Source organism: Manacus vitellinus, unplaced genomic scaffold (genome assembly GCF_001715985.3).
Source record: "Manacus vitellinus isolate BGI_N305 unplaced genomic scaffold, ASM171598v3 scaffold_7_pilon, whole genome shotgun sequence".
In the NCBI taxonomy this organism is placed as follows: domain Eukaryota; kingdom Metazoa; phylum Chordata; class Aves; order Passeriformes; family Pipridae; genus Manacus; species Manacus vitellinus.
Window position 1 is genome coordinate 1778481 of NW_021940813.1, and position 25231 is coordinate 1803711.

General features: G+C 45.2%; 1 protein-coding gene across 2 annotated transcripts; it reads right to left on the minus strand.

Moving 5' to 3' along the window:
- Positions 1–11854: 11854 nt before the first annotated feature.
- Positions 11855–24986, minus strand: SIK1 (salt inducible kinase 1). Of its 2 annotated transcripts, XM_008933039.2 has the most exons (13): positions 24828–24986; positions 23973–24089; positions 21286–21349; positions 20917–21078; positions 20508–20632; positions 20270–20393; positions 19084–19307; positions 18690–18839; positions 17919–18041; positions 17448–17673; positions 16482–16757; positions 15714–15945; positions 11855–14921 (listed from the first exon to the last, which is right to left on the minus strand). In XM_008933039.2, exons 1-13 carry the CDS (start codon positions 24969–24971, stop codon positions 14501–14503), a joined length of 2388 nt encoding a protein of 795 aa, XP_008931287.2. In that variant the 5' UTR covers positions 24972–24986; the 3' UTR covers positions 11855–14500. The 2 variants fall into 2 exon arrangements, with proteins under 2 accessions (XP_008931287.2, XP_017939613.1); XM_018084124.2 differs by lacking the exons at positions 23973–24089; positions 24828–24986 and adding an exon at positions 23189–23878.
- Positions 24987–25231: the final 245 nt, after the last annotated feature.

The following is a 25231-nucleotide window of genomic DNA, read 5'->3' on the forward strand; positions in this document are numbered from 1 at the left end:
AGTCTCATGATGGATCCATGTTCTGGTTCAGGGCTATGGAGGAGACTTGATTTTTTTTGTCTTTTCTTGGATGGAGGTGGTTTGTTGTAAGGACTTCCCTCCAGTGCTGGTCCCCTCAGCCACAGCCAGTCTGGCTTCAGGACTGTGGCATGCTCAGACAGGGCAGCAGGGATGGCTCCCTCTCCCCCTTCAGCCTGCTTTCCCAGGGAAGGGCCCCCTGTTCCTGGTTCAGGGCACCTGTACCCTGCTGCATTCCCTGGGATCCCTGAGGAGCTGGGGGACACGCTGGCAGCTGGTTCTGTGGTCCCCAGGAAGCCCTATCCTGCTGTCCTTTTGTGTCTACTCATGAGTTGGGGCAGTGGGAAGGGGTCACAGGTACACCACTCCACCACAAACCTGTGCTGGCAGCTCTGAGCAAACTGGCTGAAGCAAAGAGGCTTTTTGGTGGGGAGTGAGAGGAGGGGAGCACGGTGGGCTGGTGCTGCAGCACCACTCGCGATTTCATTGCGACTCCTGGGTTTGACAGGAAAGTTCCAGCTCCGGTGTGTTCAGCAGAGGGCACAAGGTGCCTCCACTCTGGGCATCTCTGGTTTTGGGGCAGAGCTCCTAATGTGGGTCTGGCTGCTGTGCCCATTCACGTGTGGCTCTGGACAGGAGGTGTCACGCCTTCCCCACCACCCAAAGTGCTGCCAGACCAAGCTGACAGCAATGGGTTAGGAAAGGTGAGGCGAAGGTTTGTGCAGGTGACCTTGAAAAGCTGGAGAGAAAGCTATTTGCATGTGTACTTCAGGAAATATCACCAAGAAGTCTAAGGAAAGCTCTAATCTCAAGCTACCTTCAAGCCTGAAGTGATGACAAAGGGGAGCTCAGAACCATGAAGAGGGTAACGTGCTGAACTAATACATATTCACCACCTCTCATGTGGAGGTTGCATCAATTAGATCTGCTTTATTCTTCATAGCCTGATCCAAGACAGGTCATGCATAGTCTTTTTCTTTTTGCTCAAGTCTGTGCTGTAGACCAGTGGTTACCTGTTCCATTTACCAGGCTGTGCTGCAGAGATTATTTAGCTGATGACTTTGGTGGGGTGTGTTATAAAGGAATTAGTTTCTTTGTGGGCATGTGTGCAGGTACATATAAAATTAATCTTTTTCTTGTTGAAAGCTTCTGAGACAAAACTATACTGGGATATGTTTAGCAGAAAACTCCAAAGGAACATTTTTCAGAGTTTGTTTTCCCTTTTTGCTAAACCTTTTTTTTTTCTTAAATTAAAAGGAAGACAAGATGAGAGAATAAGACAAAAATGGGGGAAAAAAAGGGGCAACAAAAACTTGCTAGGATTAGTAGGTAGGAAAACCTACAGACTCAGGGCTGCAGGATCACATAAAAGTGAGGCTGGAATGGAAATATTTAGGCTACATGGTCCCACAAAGCCAGACCAGCTGGACAGAAACCTTCTGTATTTCAGGTCTGAAACAGTCTAAATCTGTGGTGAAAACTCCCCCAAGCCCCTCACCTCCACAACAGCTTTCTTTTACCATTCACTTTTCTCAGTCCCTTTGGTTACAAGATGGCAGAGACCTACAGAGCACAGGTGGAGAAACATAGAAAGCTTGTGGTGCATGCTGAGAAAAGAAACAAAGGAAAACACACACAAAAAAAGGCTGATGATGTATGAAGCCAATAACTAAAGCTTTTCACACAAGCTTCTTCCTTAATTACTGTATTTAGTGCCACTGGCGTAATCAAGGACGTGGAGCTGTGACTGTTCAGTCAGTCGTGACAGACCCGGCACGGTATAACCTCATCCCCACTCCTCACTGCATTCCCTGAAGCCTTTCCAAAGGCATCCTTCATTCTCCAACCCTGCAGCCTAGAAAATAAATTAAGGACGGATACTGAACTGTATCAGGATGCTCTGTGTGCTGAAACGACTTCTGTCAATATGCCACATTACATCAAATACCTACAAGCCACACAAATCCCCAAAGCTAAAACCGACCTGGCAACCTTAACTATGACTATATTTCCGTATTACAATTCCTTGGGAAGCAGGTGTAGCTTAAAAGGTGCCCTCCTGGTCTCCTTTCTGCTGCTGTACACGCAGCTCCCTCCACCCAGCTGTGACCATCTCTGTGTTTGCCTCTCCCTGCTCTAAACTAACTTTGAAAAATGGCCTGGTTTAAAAATGTTTTTTAAAAAAATCTGTATTTTGGTTTGGTTTTCCTTCTTCTTTTTTTTTTTTTTTTTGGTAAGCTAAAACAATTTAGAGCTCTTGTTTCCAGCATGCTCGCCAAAAGCATTGGGCTGGTGCCCCAAAGGCTGTGGGAGTCACCTTTGGGAGCAGGAGTGGTGGTGAGCCGCTGGAGAAGGGAGGACACGGAATGCGCAGCGGGGATCAGAGTGTGAATTCCTATTCATTCATTCATTTCTATTCATCTGTTCCTACTCATTTAACTTAGAAAAGTCAAACCTTTGCACATCAGGGGCATGACTGTCCTCCAAGTGGAGGCCTTCTCCACCATTTTGACAACGTAAAATGTCTTCCAAGGAACAAGTAATGTTCCCGTTCCCTTTAAATTGAATGCCTTGGTTGCAGAGGGATTTAGTTCTGCAAAAACAAGGATCAGATAGTAGCTTTCATCATAACATGAAGTACTTGTGCTATGGATTAATGCCAAGTTCATGTTGTTTGGGAAACCCCAGTACTATTGCGCTCCTTTTGATTTCCTGACTTCCTTGTGGCTCATCTTCCAACCTGAATTTTGCATTCTTTTCTCTTTCCCACCATTTAGTTGACACTAATGAAAGGCTGAAGCAGTAAATGTTAAAAAGAATTTCAGTAGAGCATTGAAATTCCTTACTAGTGGTCATTATTTTCCAATTTCCACTCAAATTTAACAGTCTCATTCTCAAATATCATTGCAGTCGCACTACATTCATGCCAGAGCTTAAAGGATTTGTTCAGCATGAAAATGAGGTGGAAAAATTGTATCTGTGCAGCTAATACCTCCATCCTGCCCCCTCCAAAGTCTGCAGACACCTCACCAGCCATCCCAGTTGAAGCTGGGCCTCACTCCCAAGAGAGGAGTGCGGGGTGATAAACACCAGGAAGGACAGGACTGGGCAGGGCCATCAAAAATAGGATAACAGGAATTAACTGAATAAGTAAGGCATAAATGTCCTCTTTCTACAGTCCTGTTCCTCATCAGTGCTCCACAGAAAGAGTAAGTAACTAAATTAAGCAGAAGAGCCTTTAGGAGGAATATGACGGGAAACGAAATAGTGGCAGCAAGGTCTGTTAGGTTCCGAAATGTCCCTCAAGGGAAGCAGCAGAGGCTTGAGTCATTTGAACAATAGACTGGACCAAGTGCTGGAAAATATACAGGAGGGAATAAATCTGCATTAGCAGAGGGACGTCTCGGATGACCTAATAGGCTGTTTCCATCCATAAATCTGGGATTCTACAGCAAGACCTCAGCCAGAAGAGGGCTGGGGCAACTTCACAAATGGATACACCCATATTATGAGTGACCACACTGGCCTACGTGTTGCAGGAATGAAAACTCGTATTTTTGGAACATTTTAGTACAGAAGCTGCTTTCCATCACCCATAGATTCGAGATCTGAATTTGTGCACCTCACCACAGAGTCCATGTTCTATTTACAGGGCGAGGGAAGAGAGCTGGGACATCTGTGCCACTTAGTTGTTCTTCATAGCTAAAATACTTCATCTAGACCGAACTCACAGGCTTCTAGGGCCTTCCAGGTTCACTCTTTTCTTTTACAAGTGTTTGATTTTTGGGTGACTACATCTGGGATTTTTTGAGGGAAGGAAATACTCACAAGTCTACTGATCTTAACCAGGATCAAAAAAATGTAGGTCTTTCTCCCTGCACTCCAAATTAAAATAATCATAATACAGAAGTAAATAAACAAGCTACAAAGATTAAATTACTTAAAAAAACAGGGATCATCTTGGTTTATAATAATGCACACAATCCACCTGATAGCTTTTAATACTCTTAGTATCAATGTCATCCCTTCAAGGATTTTAATTCTCAAAGAAACCATCTTCTTCTCACGAGTACAGTATCATTATGAGGAAGCAGAGACCTGCTCCCCAAAAGGTGGGAGAGTTATCATTAGACATTCGCTGCCTTATCTCCTTAAAAATAAAGCTCTTGTTCATACCCATGCATGCACACGCCTGCATATCACTTCTGATGGCTCAGCCAAAAGTCAATCCCCTAAACAGAAATGAGTGCTCAAACCCATCTATAACTTCTCTGAGTTCCTATTCCTGCTCTCCTTCACCTCTCCAAGGAAAAGGGATGGAGTGCCCCACTTCAAGCCTTTCTCTGCTCTGTGTCACCACCTCTCTTACCCTCCATCCATCTGAAAGCATTGGAAACCACTGGTACCAACAGCTGCCCATCACACTCCAGCAACAGGATCCATCCTGCCTGTGGTTCTTGCTCCCTTCACTCACCCCTGCAGAGAGGGAAGAGCTCAGTGGTGGAGTCTACCAGGAAAAGTTTCCCTCATTGAGTCTTGAAAAGCCTTATCAACCCCTCATTACCGGGCAGGACTGACAATGCGCAATAATCAATGAGTCATTTAGGCAAAGAAAGAGCTCCTGAGAGTGCCATTATTAATGCTGGGAATATAATTTTGTGTGGTACCGAGAAATCGCACTAATTCAGGCTCTGAATGCAACACAGAGAGTTCAAAGCACACCATGTACCTGTGTATTTGGGCACAGAGGTGCACGTGTGCATTCCCTCTCCTGGTGATGCCTGTCAGCCAGGGGAAGGGAGGTGAGCTAGTCTGTACTGCTGTGCTTTGACTGGGCATGTCTAAAGCCATAATCACATCTGATCCCTCACCCTGCCCTGCCACACACCAGCCCTGACCAACATCCTGGAGTGGCAGCCCTTGTTTTCCCTTGCCACAGCCACCTCCTGCCACCAGAACACAAGAACCCGATTGCTCAGGCATCTCAAAACTCAGCCCTTCCCGTTGGGCCTGATGGAACAGCAAAGTCTTCTGCAAGTGTTTAAAAAAAACAGAGGTGGGCATTTAGCAATGTCAGCAGCCCTTTGGAATTGCACCCTCACCTGCCTGGGTTACAATCCAGCTCCAAAAGTCCCACCTGTCTGCAATTTTGAGAGCTCTGGTCCTTAAAAAGGTGGTCCCATCTAGACCAGCCAACAGCTTGGCCCCGGGGGTGAGACGCAGGAAGACAAGGCTGGGGAGCTCTCCCTGGCTCCTGCTGCAGTGCAGGCCCTGCTTCTGGCACATGAGGATGTCAGGAAGCACACATCTCTCGTCTCTGCAGAGAGAGGGAAGGCTCCTCTTTGACACTCCAGCCAAGTCCTATTCCGATGACGCAACTGGGTTTGAGCAGACAAGGGAGTGACTGGGATGGTCTTGACACGCAAGGTCTTCTGCAGAGTGCAATTAGGAGCTGCTGTGATTTCCTCATCAGCTTTGGTAACAGCTCAAGTGACAGGGGAAAAAACTGGTAACGCAGGAAGCTTTTATCCTTTAAGTGAGATTTCATTCCTCCAACGAACAATATGCACCTGAAAGTATGATCTCAGAGATCACAAACTCAGGTGAGAGCCAGCCCAGTTCACAGGGCAAGGCTTGGTGGTGGCATTAGAAGCTCATCAGACTCTCTGCAGTGAGCTCCAAAGCAGCCTAACTCCTGGACAAACATGCTGGACACCAGGAAAAAACCAAATACTAACATACAGCAGGGGAAAAAATAACCCCTGGCCTGCCCATGTGGCTGTGACATGCAGAGCAGGCATTCGTGCCACCTCGAATTCAGTAGCCAGCAAAACCAGTGGGAGAGGTGCTACTGGGGTGCCTGGCTCTTGCTCTGCTCTGTGGAGAATCCATGTTTCAGGGCACATCCTGCCCTGAGGAACTGGTTAATCCTGCTGGCTCAAGGGCTGAATGCAGCCAGTGACTTGATTGCATTTACAGTGTTAAGCCAGTTATTGAATCTAATTAGTGGGGTCCTGCATGCAGAGAAGTGGATCCAGAGACCAGGAAGGTGCTTATGGGCTTTCAAAACAGAATCTGTGCTGAAGAATGACCAGGCATTGCTGCATCCCACAGTCCCCTGACAGGGGGCTGGACCTGGCAGAAAGTGCATTTCACACCTTGTCAATAACCCCAAAAAGTGCCAAGGTGGGCCTCTGTGCAGAAAATGCCTCACTTCCTTTTGAGGACAAGCAGCAAGGTTGTGACAAAAGCCCTGTAGTCCCAGGCAATTTCCTTTTGCTCCCAAAGGTCCAGCAGCAGGTACAACCTTGTAGCCCAGTTGCACCGACTCCTCCATCACAGGTTCCTCCTCCTGCTACCTGGGACCAACCCAGCATCTCCCACCACCTGTGCAGTTGGTGACAGGTTGACTGGCAGTAGAAGACACACCGGTATTAAAGGCACTAAAGCTGTCCAGAGAGCTGCTTCCACCAACAGTGGGCATGAGGGGGAGACCAGGATTCCTGTTTCCCTCCTGCAGCTCTGATGTTCATCTTCCCAGGCTGAAACACAGCATCTCCTCCCTTCCCTCTGGGGAGCACCTTGGACTCTGCTGAATGGGACCTCCTTCCAAGAAGCAAAGTGGGCCAAGTGGCCTCAAGTCACTGAAGTCATCAGTCCTGTCAGATCTCCTGTTCCTCTCTGCTTCCCACCACTCTCGTGGGAACACAACCCACTGGGCCACATCCTTTGGATGCCTACGACTCATCAAGTCTATCTTTGGTGATTTACAATAAAGATCTGAGTAATTAAGAACCAAAGCCACATTTCCCTGTCAAAATCATTATGAAGACATAGCTGTAGCCTTTTAAAACCATCTTACCTCAACTAATCCATAGAGAAACCTTTCCTCCCTCCAGGGCAGAGAGACACCATTTCGCTTCTATATGTCATTGAATTCAAAGTGCATGGGGAGTTTTTAACCTCCCTAGCCCAAAATTGAGTACCCCGGGTTTTCTCAGACATACCAATAAAGGGAAAGCAGTAAGAGTCATATAAATATCTGTCAGATCTGTCCAGCATTGCAGTCAATTTGGTGTCTCCATGTCCTCGTTCCTGTTGTGCTCACTTTTCACAGCAGAGAGCAAAAATTTTCATGGAAAATGGATTTCAAAGGCATGTGCATAAGTGTTCCCAGAAATCTAATTTTGTATTTTCAATAAAATCATCTGCTACCATACAAGGGTTGAGCAGGAAAAACCCAAGAAGACACTTAGCTGACCACTGCACAACTACTTTTACTGGGTCCAAAGAACAGAATGTGTGAATATATCCCAGCAAATATAAGAGTAATCCTGTTAGGCAAGTAGAAAAAAACAGCTAATATCAAATGATTAATGACTTTCCTTTTTCATTTTTTATTTTTTTCTGGCATGAACACGAAGGTTTAAAGCTCAGTTTTTGCAAGATGTTGCTTGCAGGAGATCTGTTTGGAAATCCAACAGGTGCCTGGGGATAATGGGTGTGAGAAGCCCTAAATACCCACCTGCCTATTGAGTGTGTAGACGAGCTCACCAAATGAGAACATCATGTTACCTTACCAGGAAATGGGAAAGTAGTGATCAGCAAGGATAGACAAAAAAAAAAAGATACTTAGCTAGAATTTCTAAAATCCCTTCCAGCTCTCGAGTAAGATATTTTTCTTGTCACAGAATAAACCAAGGACTGTTAAAAAAAAACAAAACCAAAACAGTTGCCCAGGGTAGCGGAAAGGGACGTAAGACAGAAGAACTAAAAAAGCACCCCGGCATGATACAGGAAAAGCTCCATCAAAAATAATGAATCTAAATTCACTGCCTCAGTGGCTGAAGAAACAAAGGATGAGGTTGTGTGGCTCTGGACGTTGGAGCCTTAATGTGCTGTTAATAATGTTTATATCATAAAGCAGCGTCGCTGCATTAGCTTTGATTTAGCAACCCCAGTTTACATCAGCTGAGGAAGAGATCCATAAATTCAACTCCACGTCTGTAAACACGGGGAAGGGAGAAAGGCTTGGTCATCCCTGCAGGGCACAACAAGGGGCCTGCTGGGCTGATCTGGGCACTCTCTGGTGCCCACCCGTCTGTCACGGCTTTGTCACCTCTTTGAGGTTCAAAAGGGACACGTGGTCTGTGTGCTCAGCCTCTGGCCCTGCAGACCCATCCATTCACTCGTGGTGGTTCTGCTCCACTTCATGTCCCACTCCAGCTGCAGAGGGGACGAGCCTCAGAAACTCTCCGAAACTCCGGGTGTCAGTAGAAGAGATTTTAGGATAAAACAATAAAAAGTAATATTAGCATATTGCTGGGACCAGACGGTTTCACTCAAGAGCTCTGAGGGAACTCAGACTTGAAACTGCTGACCTATTCAGCACAATACCACAGCAGCTGTTGAAATGGGGAGGCACCACAGGAATGGAAGGTGGCAAATGTTACATTCATTCTTAAAAAGGGCTTTTAGAGGTCATCCAGAGACCTGTGGGCTGGAAAGCCAGGCAAGGCTTTTTGACAGAAAGTATAACAAAGAGCAGAATAACTTAGATAGAATGGGAAAGAGCAGAGTTTGTTGAGTGAGAGCTCAGGCATTGCAAATCCATTCATGTCAAGATCTGAGCAACTCGACATACTCATAAAAAGTCCAGCTGCAACCAGGTAGAGATAAATCTCAGAAAACTGAATGACAGGATGGTGAAATAACCTATGAAATTTGCCAGCAGCAAATTAAAAGTGAGGAGAGTGAGAAATGCCAACCCAAGCCATACAAAAACCATCCAAGTTAACATCAGGCAGGAAGGAAACCTCAGTCACTGAGTTTGCTGAAAAATCCAGCTCAACAGGCATCAAAAAGGCAAAAAAGAGCCTTAAGAATGACTAGAGAATGATGAGAGAGTGAGAAAGTGACTCCTTCTGGGGTATGCTGACTCAAACACAGGGTGCAGCCCTGCATACACTGAGGAGGATGTAGAAGAACCCACGAAGACACAGAAGAGGTGGCACAGGAACGTTTAATGGTTTCCGTAGGCTGGCAGGCTGACTACAGCAGAGTTCTTGGTCACCTCAACTGAGGAGGGATGTGAGAGAGATCCTGACAACTCATGAGCAGTCTGGAAGTGTGAACAGGAGATCATTACGTGTTGTGTCTTCTATCACAAGGGAAAGGCAGCACAACCCAATCTGGATGTCTAATGCAAAGAAAAGGAAGCACTTCTTTCACACAACACAAAATTGAATTATGACACTTGTTGCCACAGGATGCTGTGAAGGCCAGAATTATAAAACAATTCCAAAAGGGGTTAGCCAAATTCTTGGAGGCTCGACCCATCTGCAGCTGTTAAACACAATGACCCAGATGCCAGTCAAAAATTCTCTCAACCACAGTCTGCTCTCTACTGAGCTGGTAATACCACAAAGGAATTGTGCTATGCTTGCCCTGTCCTCACACCCTTTACCTCAGAGTCTGCTGCTGAAATGAGCTGCCTGATTAGCTGGGCCCTCAGTCTGAGCCACTATCACTGCATAAAACATTGTATACGAAATGTTTATTAAGAAACTGGAATTTATTGCAGGTAATGATCACGTTCGTTCACCTCACATGAAAGTTTTGCCTTTGGCAGGCGCTAATATCTGATGCCTTGGGAGAAATGCATTTCTGTCCTAAAAATCTATCATGCCCCTGGCAGTCTATACCAAAGGCCAGCTCTTTCCTGATCTCCCACAGCTGCTCTGCTAAATCCATAAACCATGACAGTGGATTACCTTTATCATTGATTTAACTGTCACCACTAAAAGTAGTTAGCAGTCATGAAATAAGCCAGCAAGCGCATTTGAAGCAATGTCCTCCCGGGGCACATATTTCCTTTTATCAGTCTTAAATTAATTCTCCCTCGTTGCATGACGTGTGCCTTATTCTCACTTTGCAGGGTGAGTAAAAAGGAAGTACCCATCACTTCCCATCTCCTGCCCCATAATTTCGTACTCTCAACCGCTCTTCCCTTCTGCCGCTTCTCCTTCCCAGCTGACACAGGTCGAGATTACACAAGGGTGGCTTTTTCCACAAGGAATTCCTTTCCTCACTGAGGTGTGACTGCTGTGCTGGACACAGCGAAGGAGAAGGTCGTGGATCTGGGGTTTGAGTTATGCATCACCTGCCAGAGGGCAGGAGGAGAGGAGGAGAGGGGCAGGTGAGAATCCCTTGCTCCCGTGCCTGGACCGCACTGGCACCAGAGTGCTCAGCTCGGTGTCTGTGCTCGGCTTTCTGAGTGCAAAAACAGCCTGTGTTTTTCATTACTGCCAGTCAGGCATCTTCTGCCAGCTCTAAGCATTTCCTTTTAAAAAAAAAAAAAAAAAAGTTTTGATCATTCACTTCTGGGATTGTGCTAAACTTGCCAGCATCTGTTCCATCTGAAAGGCAGGGAAAAAACACTGATCCTGGGCTGGGAAGGAAAGGAAAGGAACTAGGTACCAAGTTGTAATGTGAGAAATGAAGCCAAGAAAAACAGCATCTTGAGAGATGTTAAAGACAAAAACAAACGCTGTAAACAGGAGCAGAGACAGATTTCAGGAGAAAGGCAGGAAGACAGTGACTAAAGCACTAAGAGTGAAACAGTGTACACATGGAAGCCAAGTCCAAAATCTCAGGGTTTCTTTGTCCTTGTTTTTCCTACCGTTTCACAGAAATCATGATGCTGTCAGGATCCCTCTATACCCAAGGGTCAGTGATGTCAATGAAAGTTGGTGGAGCTGCATCCATTAAGAAGCAACTTTCTCAAATTTCTCAGAATTACTGGAGTTTAAAATAATGTCCTGAGAACCAAGTTGAAAACAGCAGTTGGGGTTATCCTTAAATGAGGTCATACTAAAGCCTAATAAAAGACAATTCAGAGTACCTCCATTATATTTTAAGAGTTGCAAAATTCCTAGCTTTGGATGGTCACATTGAAAACAAAACCCTGGAAAAACATGTGCGTGACACTTTTTTACCTGTTCAAGAGTCCTGGCAAATGCACAGACAGCTCTACAAATTCTATCTCAGCAAACAACTCCTTTAGAAAGCAAAATAAGTAAATATTACTTCTGTTCCCCCCTAAGCTTTTATTTAGCTTTTTGGATTTACCTTTGCATCACTCTCCTTTCCTCCAAAATGTGGTAGGTGATTTGGAAATAAAAACATCAGAATAAGGATCAATTTTTTAAATTATTTTTAATTTTTTTATTTTTATTTTTAAAAAACCCCACCATTGTTTGGTTGGAAGAATATTTTTTTTTCTGAGGTTTTGCCAGGTCAAACTAAAGCTTGCAAATCTTTGGGGGTCCCTTTGCAGGCGAAACCCTTCCTTGCCCCTCATTCTGAGTGCGTGAGCTGAAATGCGAAGCCTTTTCAGTAGCTTTTTTAACTCTCCGAGTTATGTTTTACAAGAGAAAAGCCACTTCCCCCCCTCCCCCTTGAATCTCTCCCTCCCTCTCTCTCTCTTTCCCTTTGCTCTCTTGCAGTGACTGCCTTAATCTGGCTGGGGCCTCTCTCAGCTGAAGGTGACACGGAGGGAGTGCCCATCTGGTGACGACTAAACCGCGCTCGACCATCTCTGTTACTGCCGGCTTTTATAACCCGATTACCACAGACTTGGGTTAGATTCAGACAGATTGCCTACCAGCGAAAGGCTCAATATCCCATTATCAGATTTGTGAGCCTGCCATTCCTCTCCGTTTAGGACGTAACAGAAAGTGTCAGGAACGTCCTACGGACCTCGGCTTTAAAAACCGGTCTTAACCGCGCGAGTTACGCGAGCGTCGCTCCACAGAACCACGTGCAGGACGCAGGATTTTAAAACATTTTTTTTTTTTTATTATTTAAATATTAAATAAAACACATCAACTAATCATTTTGGTGTCCGCCTCTCATTTTAACATAAGAAATAAAACGATTGTTCGGTCATGATAAAAAATAAAATATACATCTCAATTAAACCAATCACGTAGTGTCTTTAAATACCCTATTGCATTGCAGTCTGCAGAACAGCACTGTCGAGATATCTACAAAAGAACCCAGACTTTTAAAATGACCTCTTTCTGCTCCAGCAATAATTCCAAAGAGGTTCTACAGCAATTGGAAAAGAAAAAAAAAAATACTATGAAAGTAAAGTGCTTGTCATTGCTCAGGACAGGAAACTAAAGAATCTGTGGCCTTTAGATCCATGGCATTAAACAAAACACATATTGAAGAGGAAATTCTGTGGTTTAAGTACGTGTGCTACCCCTTGCAAAACTGAAGGCAAAGTTGCTGCTTTGTGACGAGCTGGTTTCTTCTTGCCCTCCTCCTCAGCCATCCCCATGCACTCTTTTTTTTTTGGGTTGGGGTTTTTTGGAGGGGTTGTTTGTTTGTTTGTTTTAAACCCACACTACTAATGAGCATGAGACTTTGGTGTTTTCTCTGCTGCAAGGCACCACTCATTAACAGGAGTTCAACTCAACCAGTTTTCTCTCACTTTGAAGCTTCCAGACCATGGAGCAGCAGTGGCAAGCTGGGCATGCACCAATACAGACACACAGGTACAACACACAGATAAAGAGGTCGTTTATGGAGAGCCACAGACAGAGCCACATGACATCTTCAACCCTTCCTACTCCCACCAATTAACCTGGTCAGTCTTTGGCTTTTTTCTTAAAAAAAAAGAACAGAACAAAACAAAAAAAACCAAACAAAACAACAAAACAAACAAACAAAAAGGTCTCTATATTATTTGCAAATGCGTAATACTGCAGGTTGCATGAAGCCAAGGTAACTTGAAGGCACCCTGTGTCACACTAGAGAGATGGGTCCTTTAAGCATTTAGACAGAATGCAGCTATTTTCTGACATTCAGATGGCAGCTTCCAGCCAAGCTGGCTCACTGTCTGCTCACCTGCTTCCAAAGTTTGCACGCACTCCCTGACTCATTTCTGTAGGAGCACGGCCTGCTCTCCCCTTTATACCCAAGCAAAACTTCTATTGACACCAACAGAAGTCATGGTCTGCCTTGGAAGGGGAGCTGGGGTTTATACCAGAAACACAACATAAGCATATTACAAAATATAAAAAATAACTAGTGTTATATAGTTTTCTGCTTCCTATTTATATACATATACAGCATTAAAAACCATATGAAAAAACACCTATCTAATCCAAAACCTCGTTTTGCTAATATGCCAAAAACAAACCAACCAAAAACAAACACACCCAAAGATTGTGCTGTTTTACTCACTTTTTAATACAGTTTTGTTCAGAAAAAGCTGTACTCTGTTAGAGCAGAATTCTGTTCTAGCCTATTCCTTTTGTCTTTGTCAATATATAATTATAACCTCAATATTGCACATTTCCCCAAGAGTCAGTTCTGTTTGGACCCTGATAATGAAATGCATAAAAACATAATTAGCAGCTGAAATAACAATGTGCAGCACTAAGAAATACCCCTCAGGCAACTTTGTAGTCAACATCCAGGAGGGACTTTTTAAAAAGAAAACCCTTCCCATCACCCCACCGGTACTGCTGCTTCCCTCCTCAGTGCCTCTGCAAGAATATGAATAAACTTAGAGTTTATAAAAAGATTCCTAAAGATTATCCAGACCAACAAAATATACGCAAGTGTGCACATGTGTATATGTAGACACACACCACTCCCAAACAAACATCCCTGCAAAAGACCAGGCATTATGCAATTTGGATCCTGATATCAAGGAATACATTTTCAATAGTTACTGCTTCTGTACTAATTAGAAGGGCATGTTAAGCTTTTCCAGCTGATGTATCAAGCAAGAAGTTCACAGTTTTCATTTAAAGTGTATGTATCTGGGAGGTGTGGAATGGGGATGTTGGTTCCTTTAAATAAAACGAGTGTTAACAGGAGGGAAAGAAAAAACAACAAATGGCAATGCTTCCATTTTTGTCTCCTATGAATGCATAATGCTGCATGCCACTGGTTTTCTGTTTATTTTCTTTAAAAGAGGTAATCATCTTCACAAACCCATAAATGAATATTGTGAAAAAGGGAGGCTCTGGTCCCTTCTTTGAAAAGCCTCTCCCTGCTGTGTCACCACTACTGACAGCTGCTAATCTTGCATAACAGCAGAGCTGTATTGGTCTGACTTGAGTACAGTACCGAAGAGTTCTTCCCCAACCACATCCCTCCCTGTCCCCACAAATGCCCCACCCATCTTCCCCATCATTATTTTTCCTTTAAAAAAAAATTCAGTTCCTATTCGTATTTGTTCAGTGCAAGAATAGTAGAAGCAAAAAAAAAAAAAAATAAAACCAAACAAAAAAGACATACATATTGCTTGTTTCAGTCCTATAAAGTTGCCAGCTTTCTGAGCCAGACAGCCTCTTCACATACTTCAAAATTTATTGCTTCTGAGAGTCACTCGTCCGCACGACGCCAGCCAGCCACGGAACAGCGGCGAAAAGTTCCTTCCCCACAGGAGCAGCCAGGGCTCTCATTTGACCAGGACAAACTTCCCAAGCTGGCTGGAAGTCAGGTCCTCCATCTCACAGTCCCCGTGCTGCAGAGCGACGGCGTCGTAGCCCGGGGACTGCACAGAGAAACTCTGCTGCTGGGAGAAGGTGGTGCTCACGGGGGAGGCGTTGCCGCTGATGTACAGGTGCGTGTCCAGGAGGTGAGCGGCCGAGGACACCGGGGAGACGCTCACCCCGAAGAAATGAGGTTGGAGCAGCTGGCTGCTGCCAGCAAAGGCCAGCTCAAAGGAGTTCTCTCTTTGCAGCTCCGACAGCAGGATGGAGTTGGACGCCTTGCAGGTACCTGGGCTCTCTGAGGAGGGGACGCCGTTCGCTGCAGGTGCCTGAGGAGTTTGGGGGCAAGCTGTCTGGAGTAGTTGGTGATGCTGGAACTGGAGCATTCTGAAAAAAAAAATACCAGGTGGAAGAGGTTAATTTACATTGCTAGGATGGTTTAATGCCCTTCTCCTCCGTTTCTTTCCCCTAACACTGACCATAATTTTCCCCTTTGTTTCCTTCTCTCTATCAAACCTCTCCTTTCCCAGTCAGTCCAATCAAATCAAGCTGCCCGTGCCAGGCCAACCTGTTTTCACTTGGCTTTTCCTCAGGCTGGAGGGGGCCACTATCAACAGAAAGTTTATTTAGTCACCATTTGGCCAGCTAATAATAGATGTTCCAGAGACAACGTATGCAGATAAACCGGAAGCTCAATTTTCCATCTTGCTTCTATGGGAATGAAGAGGTGCCACCACACATGACATTTGAGGCCACTGGAACTGTGCCTCCTTTGTGGCCTGTAACTTTTCCAAATTACAAGGTCTCACTTCCCTGCCATGAGAAAATTACAGGAGGAGGCAGAGAAGGAAAGAAATCATTCCCAAAACTAACAAAGAAAAACACAGCTTGCAATGGGGAGAGGCAGTGCTTTCCCCCCACAATACCAAATTGCTCCTGAATTCAGCAACCTCCAAATATTTGGACGTTGAGATTTTCTAAGTGGAATTGCACGTCCTGTGTTACATAGCCAGGGCAGGAAGCCACAAAGGAAGCCAAGCAGTTTTACCTGCTGCCACACAGCAAAGGTGGAGGATAGGAATCCCCAGCGACCAAACCCCCAAACTCTTTGGCTTTACTCCTCCTCGCTTACCCCAAACCAAAGTAAACCCATCGAAAACAGGAAAGCTCCTCCCTCACCTCTGCTGCTGCAGCACCTCCTCCAGGAGGCTTCTCCCCTCTCTGCTGCTCCCACTGCTGCTGTACATGCAGGTGTTGGGCTGCGTGTGTTGGAAGGGGCTCATGCCACTCCTTGCTGCCCGAGAGGAGGAGGACTGACACACCTGCCGAGCAAAGCCTTTGATTTTATTCAAGCCGAGAAACCCCTTGGCTCGAGCATTCTTCCGCAGCTGCTGCCTAAAAGCCTTCAAGCCTGTGGGACACGAGGAAAAGAAATGCACTTTAATCCCCCTCAGCATTTGCCTAGGAGCACACTTTACAGATCAGCCTTTCTAGAGGGCAGCTGCCTTCATGTGAGTGAGAACAGGGCTAGAGGAGACCATGACTCTTCAGTTCGCGTCCACCCCTCTGCCTGATGGTCAGGGCAGGATTTAGGTGACACAACAGGGGTTGGGACAGCTGCAGATGGACACACACGGCAAAGGAGAAACCTGACAGAAATCATGACGTTGTGCACTCCATATTTTAGGAGGAAGGTGGAGCCTGCCATCCCACTCACGGCAGCAGAAATATCTCCATGGGCAGGCTGAATCAGTATCTGAGAACCTTTCCTCTAGGCACCTCCCTCAGGGCACCCAACCTTCCTTCAGGGACCACGAATACAAGAGGCAGAATGTCCGGCCTCAGCGTAACACCGACACGGACAAGCAAGTATCCCTGCATCCTGCCCTTTCCTAGAGGCTGTTGGAAGGCTGCAATTCCCCAGCAACGAAGCAAGGAAGGCATTACCTTGAGTTAATGAGGTATCAGATGCTCGCCTTCCTTCTTGGAAGCTGACAGGCAGGAGAGAAGCACCTCCCATGCAGCCCTGGGCTTGTAACACCGGAGCGTCAGACTGGGAAGTTAGGAAGGGCGACGTCATCCTCACTGTGGCCGGGCTCCCCGTCATTACCTGACCTGCCAAACAGCTGCTCAGGGCCACTGAGCTGTCATTTGAAGATGAAGTAAGGCAGCTGTCTGAACTAGTTCCCTCTGTGGGGCTGGCAGAAGAGGAAATGACTATACCTACGGAGGGGAAGGAAGGAGAGAAAGAGCATTCCCAGGATGAGTACGGGAAGGAACGAACATGACATCAGAGCCTCCTGCCCACCTACACTGGCACTAATAAGCAGGTGCGAGCTGGAGAGGTGTCCAGTAACTCGTGTTGTTGCAGGGCTTGACTCCAGCAAGGGGTCATCAACAAATAACCTTAGTTTGGGCTCCTGTCCAGCTGGCAGGGCTCTGCCAGCAACTCCAGCCTCACCAGGCTATGCTGGATCAGGCACACAGTGTCTCTTGAGCAACACCAGGATTATTGTCTTGTGAACAGTTGTGCTGGTTTGGGTGGTTCACAGGGCCCGAGTATGTACCAAACACAGTTAATGATGAGTTTTTTGTTAAGTTCAGGCACTCCCTCCTCCCCTGGAACAACAGCGGGAGCAAGCAGACAAGGCTTTTGTCCTGCTTATGAGAATGCCCCCTGCTGAAGTGATTTAGATGAAACAAAACAGCACAGCTTCTCTTCTTTAAGGGTTATGCTTATCTGTGGGAAGACAGGACTGCAGAGGGCAGAGTACAGACCACTTTTCTGGGCTTTCCTATCCCAGTCAAGGTAAAATCAGCACACACTCCCTGGGCATTTGGCCTCTATGGCATTCCTTCTCTGTTCTTTTCCTCTGCCTACGGACACCCTTCATCTCTCCCAGACTTACTTACATGGAGGGGCATGCTGGTAGAAATGGGTGGTCACTTCAGCCAGCGTGTGCCTCCTGCTGGTGTTGCTAGGGATGCGGATGGGGTGGTCATATGCCTTGATTTCATCCTCCAGCTCCTTCTCTTGCCTTACTTCTTCACTGATGGTGGTCTCCAGCAGGCTGTTGGGGGAGATGGAGCGGTTCCGGAAGAGCCCGTTGAAGTTGTTGTCCACAGGGAAGAACACAGGCTGAAAAACATGGCAGATCACAGACTTAAGGGTGTTTTGCTTATTTCTGCACTACCTTTTAACACTCTTCACAGTCCTTCATGCCTTCAATAGGAGTATTGTCTGAGAGGCTACAGTGACACCAGGCCCAAATGCCAAACAAAAGATCGGAGGGAGAGAACAACAGTCACAACCCCCATTGTTTTGGATTAGCAGAACAATGGGAGGGGGAAAAAATAACACACAGTTTAGCTGAGAACACCAACCTGTAATGGATTGCTTATGTCACAGTCCATTTCTGCCTGCAAGGATGGCTGAATCAGGCTCTGAGGTTGCTGGTAAAGCAGAGATGATCGCAGGGTTTCGCTAGAGAGACTGTCCTGAGGCATCTGGAGAAAGAGAGTGGTGCACAGAAGCCATCACATACACTGCAGTTCCACGTGACTTTTGAGACATTGGAGGCTCCAAGAATTTCAGAGCCACCTTCCCTGCAAGCTTTTTCTTCGTACTTCCTATGAAAATTAACAAAGCTAATCCATCAATGCCAACACAAACACAGAACTCCTTCTGCTAAGTTAGGCAATTTAACTGGAAGTGCAATTTGAAAAGGCACCCAGACCACACTTCAAAGGGGGTGGGAGTGAGGAAAAGAAAAAGAATGTCAGAGAAACACACAAACTGACTCATGGAGTACTTCTGAGCATCCTACAGGTTATGTAACAAAGAAGTGTTACCGAGCCATGCCCAAGAGGACAAAAAATGAGAAGTCAAGTCTTCTGGTTCGTTAATGACCTGCACTGGAGGCAGACTATTCTTTGGCCCATGACCCACAGTCGCTTCTTAGGAAACAGGCCATTAGTATTCAATCAGCCTCTTGCTGAAGAACAGCAGGCTGTGTCCTGTCAGAGGGCACCAATACCAGGACTGGTTTTTCAAGAAGCCTGACAGTGACAACCTTGTACTTTCCCGTAGCGAGCAACAGAAAAAAAGCAGATCCAAAGGACACATCTTCCCAGTAAGCAAGTGCCTTTCCTCACCTCAACATTGCTGATCTCGGAGCTCCTGGGCCGCTGCTGGCGGCCGGTTGCCGGACGACTGGACAACTGGCTGCTCCGATACTCCTTGAGGCGCTCCAAGAGCAGGTAATAAATTGCGGCAAAATGGTTGTAGCTGCTGTTCTGCAGAGACTGGGAGACATTGAAAGGACCCTTTTGAGTTACAGGTCACTCAGGACACACAGGCAGCCAAAACTCGTCACTTGTGCCTCGTAACAGCACACTCAAAAATCAAGCAAAAATCCAGGAGGGCAGTGAAGATTTTACTATGCTGTGACACCGGATCAAGGTCAGTCACTGCATGACACACATATGACTGCACCACTGGAATTCTGGTAGTCACTGAAGATGTATCTACAGGGCAAGCACTTCTCACCTCCACAGTCCTCTGCCTGTCGATGCCAAGCGTTTGCATGATCCCAAGGACCTGCTCGTTGTAGTCACCCAGGTTGGAGTTGTAGTTTTGCATGGAGAAGGACAAGGACTGCTGCTGCTGAAGGGATGGGTCAGCTTGCATCCACTTGTGCTGCTTTATCTGGGAAATGGTTATCCGCTTGGTTGGGTCCACAACCAACATCCGCCGGATTAGTGTTTCACAGTCTGGATGACAAAGACAAACTCGTGAGTGAGGCGTAAAAACAACAGCCCAGCCCGGGGTCACTGCTAAGAACCCTTCCCAGTAACGGTGTGTGATGTCTATGAAAACACGAATTAAAGGTTTCTGAGCAGCTGATGCCTGGTCTGACCATCAGATATTCCAAACAGCACAAGAGATGTCCCCACATACACCACAAAAGCAACATGTCACTGCAGGAAATGAGGCTGTACTGGGTATTGGTACGTTTCAGGTGGCCTTGCACCTTGCACAAGAGCTAGTTTTGAGAGGATGCAAGTTTAATGTTGTTACATCCACATAAAATAGGTGGGAATTTAGTACAGAACCCCATCACATACAACTTCCTTATCCATATATACTGCTTACTCATTTATAACTAGGAAATCAAAGCTGTTCATGGCTATAAATGATAAAGGTCAGACTTCATAAGATAATTTTCACGTGAAGACAGAGGCGTGTTCACTTGTTTTGAAATCAAATCAGAGAGAGGTGATAATAATCTTCAGTTCCTTTTTCTCATCAGACTGTTGGGAGTGCTCAAGAAACAGTGCTAAGTCCCACTATTTCTGCTCTCCTTGGCAGCACAGTCACACTGGAATACACCCCTTCTGCATAGTTAAAATATCTTAGAACTACACCCATCTCAGCACTGCAGGCTAGCCTCATTAAAATCCTGTTTTCTCTCTTTTGTGAGTGATTATTTCTCCAGCTAGGATGTCAGGTATTTTTGTAATCCATAGGGATACTCTAAGAAAGGAAACGCCAGCCTTTTAGATGCACCATAAAGCAGATCCCAGAAAAGAAAACATGTGCAACCAGCCCCTCATCTCTAAGTGCTGCCCCACAGAAATCACTGGCTACATAAAGCAATTCCCAGCTGCAAACAGGGCAGCTATTCTTTTATTTGTAGGATCTGTTCTAACATTAAGGGTCTGGAAAAAAGCACCTTCGGACATGAAGTACGGGATGCGGAACCGCCCCTCCAGCACTCTTTGCCTCAGAGTTGGCAAATTGGGTCCATCAAAAGGCAGAGAACCGCAGACAAGGACATACAGTACCACCCCAAGGCTCTGTCAACAGAAAACAGCACAGCATATGAGTGACTCCAGGAAAAACAATGATTTTGGAAGCCCACAGACCCTCACGCAGTGTGAAATGCGGTTTCTGATGAATAGTAAGCTCACCCATATATCAAGGTGAGGTCCTTCATATTCTTTGCCTTCAAAAACTTCTGGAGCTGCATAGGGTGGGCTTCCACACCAAGTGGAGAGGGGCTCTCCCGACTTGTAGAAGTTTCCAAAGCCAAAGTCTGAAACGAAGGTAAAAGTCTGGGGTGAGACAACATTCAATCACATACCAATATTTCAGAAGTAGCAAAAGATGTAGAGAAAGTAACAGATGTGTTGTTTTGTTCTCTGCCTATTCATTTAAGCTATTTTCTTCTGTTTGGAAAGCATGTTCTGAGAAATATCAGCAACCTTTGTTTTATTTTCAGTTAGCATAAATACATTTACAGGATCATCCTAGGGATACTAAATTTGACTACATGCCTAGTGTTGTTTATAGAGTGTAATAGGTAATATTTCTTATTACCTGCTAACTTGATATTCATGTTAGCATCTAGCAGAAGGTTCTCTGTTTTGAGATCCCTGTGCACTATGTGGTGGCTGTGACAATATTCCACTGCTGAAAGAATCTGCCAGAACTTCTTCCGCGCTTCACTTTCACTCAAGTGCCCATTGGAGGTCAGATGATCTGCAAGACAAAACCAAAGAGGCACAGGATTTAGAAACGCCTGGAGGAAATTTTTCATAATCCTGCAGGTGCTGTGCTTGCTGTTTGACAGCTGATAATGCCAACCCTGGGTTTTCAATCAGAATATATCTGTAACTCAGGAATTACGACAATAAAGCCAAGACTTCTAAATCTAAAGAACTGCTAGATCCAGCAGTGAGGACTTACCAAACATTTCTCCATTCTTTGCAAACTCAGTAACAATGTACAGCATATCCTTTGTCTCCATAACCTGTGAAGACACAAAAGGACATGATTTAAAAAACAGCAGAGGTCTGTAATTTCATTCATTTTTCTACGCGTATTCTCACACATATCAGTTCAATTTTTTAGTTGCTGCAGCAGCTGGTAGTAAAGGCAGCTAATTTTGCACCACGGTGTTCTCTCCAAGCACACTGGTAATGAAAAAGATAACAAATCAATCCTTATGTGCCTACACTACACAATGGCTTCTCAGGCCATTGTTCTTCTCACCATTACCATGCCACCTAATCTCCATACGGTAATAGATGAGCATTTCGATAATTCCACACACTTCCCTGAACTCCTCTTTTGCTAAAATACTCACATACAGTTTTACACTTCATTTGATGTATTTTGAACGTGCAAAGAACACTTTATCTAAAGTTGTCTTTGTTTCAGGGCTAGTGGGGGCTCAGATCAGCAGAAATAGCTGCAACTTGGACAAATCAAGAAGGAAGATCAAATCTCCCGCTCCCATTTGGAGTTGGCAGGGACATGTCCAGCCTCCTGTGCAAGTGACAACAGGCTGCTGTTTGTGTAACAGCAGTGCTTGATGCACATCAACAACTGTCAATGTATCAGCCAGAGTTCACCTATCAATCTAGTATCAACTTGCTTTGATATTTCACAATTTTCTCCTTTGGAGGAAAAAAAAAAAAAGAAGAACCAAAACCTTAATGATGAATGAGAAGTGCTGAGCATTTCCAAATTCATCTTCAGTTACCACAGCACACCTTTCAAATGCTGCGTTTCAGATTTTAAAAAAAACAACATTTCCCAGGAAACATTTCCCTCTTAAGGAGCAGATACTTTGTTTTGGAACCAGGAGGCTCACAACAGGTTAACAATCAAGAAGAAAAAGCGTCAATGCTACTTCAAAGGCTGTAATTTCCAGGGTCCTAACATGTAACCTTTTTCAAAGACTCTTGTCCTCCCCTCTCTGCAAGTACACACAGACACCAAATGAAAATAAACAAACAGGGAGCAAAGGAAGAGAGGTTCCCAGTTTAAAAAACTGAAGGAAAGTGTTCTGGGAAAGTTGCCAGCTGGATGAAATTAAGACGCGGTGCTGAAACTAAAACAATGATGAAATAATACAAGAACGCACACCCTACATTGGTATGTCATCTAATTCCATCCCTGCTTCTCAGCCTCCACCAAACAGGTGAAGCATCAGTTACAACAACAAAGAAAAGAAAACTTCACTGAAAAGAAATTATGGTCCACTACCAACGTCATTTGCTCCATCAAGTGAAGTGGTTCAACTAGATGGAATTTAACCTGCTTTTCTAAATGCTTCAAAATAGTATTTTCACCCACATCATTCCACTGAAATGAAATCAACCGAACTGTTAGAATGTTTCTGTATATCCTATGCTGCCCCATGGGCAGCCATGACGTCAGCTGTTAACACAGAACCACTTTTGTTATGATGGTTAATACTACAAATACAAACACTGCATGTGTGTCAAGGTCTTCAGAAATAATGCCTTGCCAAAGCACCTGCCTTACTGGCTCTTCAGCCTTACACGTTAATTAAACTTTTTTTTTTTTTAATTTCTTTTTAAGCTAACAAGCCCAACGGTAAGATCACAGCTGATAATAGTATTTACTACTCCACACAGACTTTCAGACCTGCTGCTTCATCCACATCCCCCTCTCTCCCCCCTGCCCTTCCAGACAGGTCCAGACAAGCTGATATCTCATCCCTGCTAACAGCACAGGCTTGGACTAGATGACCTTTAAAGGTCCCTTTCAACCCAAACTGTTCTATCATCTTCTTCTTAAATCCACACAGCATTATTTAAGATGATTAAGAGGAACTTACACCAAAGGCTAATTAGATCGAATATTTAGAATTTGCAAAGCAGTCCTCGTGATCCTTGTGATCCTGTTTTCTGCACAACACAATAATTTGTTCCTATGGTTAAAACCACCCATTAGTGCAGAAACTGAACAGCTCTACAACAAAATTCATGTTATGAAACTCTACAAGGTCACAGATATTTAAAATTCACTTTCAAAACTACACAAAGTGGAAAAGAATAACCAAACAGGTCATTTTTTAGTATATTGTAAGATATACCAACATTTACTGCCTTTTAATTTTTTTACTAATTTAATTCTTACATTAGAATTTCACTTAGAATTTCTACTTAGATTAATTAGGTTTAATTGTTGTTGGTTTAAATCCCTTCCACTTAAGGCAAACTCAACTTTTGTGCTTCCTTCTCTACCACCCTACACGAGTTTAAGCCTTCCTCTTATCAAAAGCACGTAACAAGTTCCAGTCTTCTAAACTATAAAAGCAGAGGAGATAGGAAAGGCAAGTTAATCATAGAAGTTCAGATAACCTGCTCCGCGATCCGAAACAAACATCAGCCTGGTTTAAACTGTAAATTTTACAGTGCATTTTGTCAAAAAGGCTGTCTAATGTACCAGGGTCTTGTTCAAAGAATGAAGAATTTTAAAATACCCCTCTCATTTCAAATGGTTTTCGAAAAATATTTCAATATGCGTTCTCTCTGCAAATATTAGATGTAAAATCATGTGCAAGAGAAGAGCACAAGTATATCTCATCTACGTGCTGCACTCCAAAGCTGAACTCTTACCTGATACAGCTTGATAATGTGGGGATGATTCAAAAGCTTCATTATCTGAACTTCTCTATAAATCTTCTCCAGATTGCTTGGGTCTAACCTTGTTTTGTCTATTATTTTTATTGCAACCTGCAGATTTAAAAACAACCCCAGGTATTACAAAATAGGTACTCTCACTGTCCAGATACCTTTAAAAAAAAAAAAAAAAAAAGACACCCCCCGCACAGACACGCCACTTACAAAATCCAAGTAAAGTAGCTTTTAAAGTAGCTTTTTAAGTATGGACTTGACAAAGCTGATTCTGTTTTTCTGAACCACACAGAATTCCCGACACAGAACGTTTTCGTTTTTCTTTTCTACGTCAAAGGATTACACATAAGGTAGTGAACAGAACTGCAGAAATTAGCACTGGACAGGATTCTGCAAATCTTTTAATCCGTCCCATGCCAGTGAAAAACAGATTCCTCCAACAGAATATTTCCTACTGTGGTGACTGATACGATTTAAACATGCACTAGAAATATAGAAACGTCTGCACTACCCATTAATAAATTATTTCTGCGAATAACACCCCAAGTTCTTTGTTCTTGAACGAGAAAAAAACTAAACCCACAAAAAGTCTTTCTAAGACCCTTAATGTGTCGGGCTTTTCAGCAAACTGAGTGTGATTCAACGAAGCTACCGTAACACTCAGAAATGGGGTGTTTTCAGGTTGGTTTTTCACATATATTCTCGCTCGGTTTTAATTTTACACACAGCGGGAAAACTTGAAGATCCTCAGAGGAGGAGCCGCATCAGCCGCGGGTTCCGCAGCTCCGCGGAGCCGCCGCGCTCCCACCGCCATCCCCGGACCTCCAGCGCACTCACCTGCGTCTTGGTCACCCTGTGCCGGGCCAGCTTGACCACGGCAAAGTTGCCTTTCCCCAGGGTCCTCTCGATGTCGTAGAAGCCGACTCGCAGGGGCCGCTGCGCGGCCGCGGGCGCGGAGCCGTACTCTGACATGATCACCATGGCTCAGGGCGGGGGGCGCGGGCAGCGCTCGCCGCGCCTTTAGGACGGGAGCATCCGCGCTGCCCCGGGCTGCTCGCACCTGCACGGAACACGGCACGGCTCACACGGGCTGTCCCCGCCCCGGAGCCCCGGTCCGAGCCGCCGGCAGTCCCGCGTCTCGCCCGCCGGAGCGGCCGTACCTGCGGTGCGGTGCGGGGCGCGGTGCGATGCGCTGGTGCGGGGCGCAGGGTGTGCGGCGCGGGTGTGCGGGTGCGGGCGGG